The 1,525-nt window shown below is 53.0% G+C and overlaps 1 protein-coding gene across 1 annotated transcript; it reads right to left on the bottom strand.

Annotated features, from left to right (window-relative positions):
• Positions 1-774: 774 nt before the first annotated feature.
• On the bottom strand, positions 775-1,518 carry LOC114073577 (olfactory receptor 14J1-like; the record flags this gene model as incomplete). Its single annotated transcript, XM_027911307.1, has 1 exon — positions 775-1,518. A coding segment is annotated over exon 1 (672 nt), but the record flags the coding sequence as incomplete, so codon positions are not given.
• Between the last annotated feature and the right edge of the window lie 7 nt (positions 1,519-1,525).

The following is a 1,525-nucleotide window of genomic DNA, read 5'->3' as shown; positions in this document are numbered from 1 at the left end:
CAGGAGCTGCCCCAGGATGGCAGCTCTGAAGCACTCCCAGCATGTCCCTGGCAACAGCAGGGCAAGACTGGATTTCCAAATCAGGCTGGGAATGCAAAGAGCAGGAGTGTCCTGGTGTCACTGCAGGAGAGTTCCAGCCCTGCAGCAAGGGCACAGAAGAAGTGACCCAGTCCATGCAGTGCCCTCAGAAGATCCCACATCATCCTGGAGATGCTGTCAGGGAGCCCAGCTCTGCTTCACAAGTTCTCAGTGCCTGTCCCTGCCTGTGCTCAAAGGGCTCCCACCCCCAGGACTGTGCTCAGAGAGCACTCAGGCCTTGCAGCCAGAAAGGGGCTCACAAGGCCAGTGTGGAAGTGGAAAGAGCAGCTCTGCAAAGCCCAAGCTCTGCTGCTCCCTTGCAGTGCTGCTGTGCTGGGATTCTTGTGCCCTTGCCCTTTGCCAATCCCCCCTATCCTGCAGTGTGCTGTCCTTTAGGAACAGCTGAGAAGAAGGGTCTTGGACAAAGAAGGCACTGCAGGGTCCTTCATTTTGTTTAAAAACTTAGAGAGCACAATTCATCATTTTTACATCTCTGGGTCAACTTCAATTGCAAGACACAAAATTAGAGGACAGGTTCATAATAAGAATAAATTGCACAGAAAATTATTGCAAGAAGAACGCGATGGCCTCCACAAAAAAAACAGAGAAGGAAGGTTGGGCCATTAGAGCGTCCCCTTCTGAATGCTACAAACCAGAAAACAGGCACTTTATTAATCCTGAAAAGCATCCAGTCATCATTTTCCTTATGGCATCCCTGAGCTCCTGGTTCCTCAGGCTGTAGATGAGGGGGTTCAGGGCTGGAGGCACCACCGAGTACAGAACTGACAGGGCCAGATCCAGGGATGGGGAAGAGATGGAGGGGGGCTTGAGGTGGACAAATGTGCCAGTGCTGATAACAACAGAGACTGCAGCCAGGTGACGGAGGCACGTGGAAAAGGCTTTGTGCTGTCCCTGCTCAGAGGGGATCCTCAGCGCAGCCCTGAAGATCTGCACATAGGAGAAACCTATGAAAATGAAACAAACAAACACTAAACAGCCACTAAATACAATGAGCCCAATTTCCCTGAGGTAGCCTGAGTGTGAGCAGGAGAGCTTGAGGATGTGAGGGATTTCACAGAAGAACTGGCCCAGGGCATTGCCCTGGCACAGAGGCAGGGAAAATGTATTGGCTGTGTGCAGCAGAGCAGTGAGAAACCCAGAGGCCCAGGCAGCTGCTGCCATGTGGGCACAAGCTCTGCTGCCCAGGAGGGTCCCGTAGTGCAGGGGTTTGCAGATGGCAACGTAGCGGTCATAGCACATGATGGTCAGGAGGGAAAACTCTGCTGACATGAAGAACAGAAAGAAAAAGACCTGTGCAGCACATCCTGTGTAGGAGATGGTTGTGGTGTCCCAGAGGGAGTTGTGCATGGCTTTGGGCACAGTGGTGCAGATGCAGCCCAGGTCTGTGAGGGAGAGGTGCAGCAGGAAGAAGTCCCTGGGGGTGTGC

This window comes from Empidonax traillii, unplaced genomic scaffold, assembly GCF_003031625.1.
Source record: "Empidonax traillii isolate 1590-97213 ecotype Southwest subspecies unplaced genomic scaffold, ASM303162v1 scaffold7143:size20740, whole genome shotgun sequence".
Classification (NCBI taxonomy): Eukaryota; Metazoa; Chordata; class Aves; order Passeriformes; family Tyrannidae; genus Empidonax; species Empidonax traillii.
This window is presented reverse-complemented; position numbering and strand designations above follow the sequence as displayed.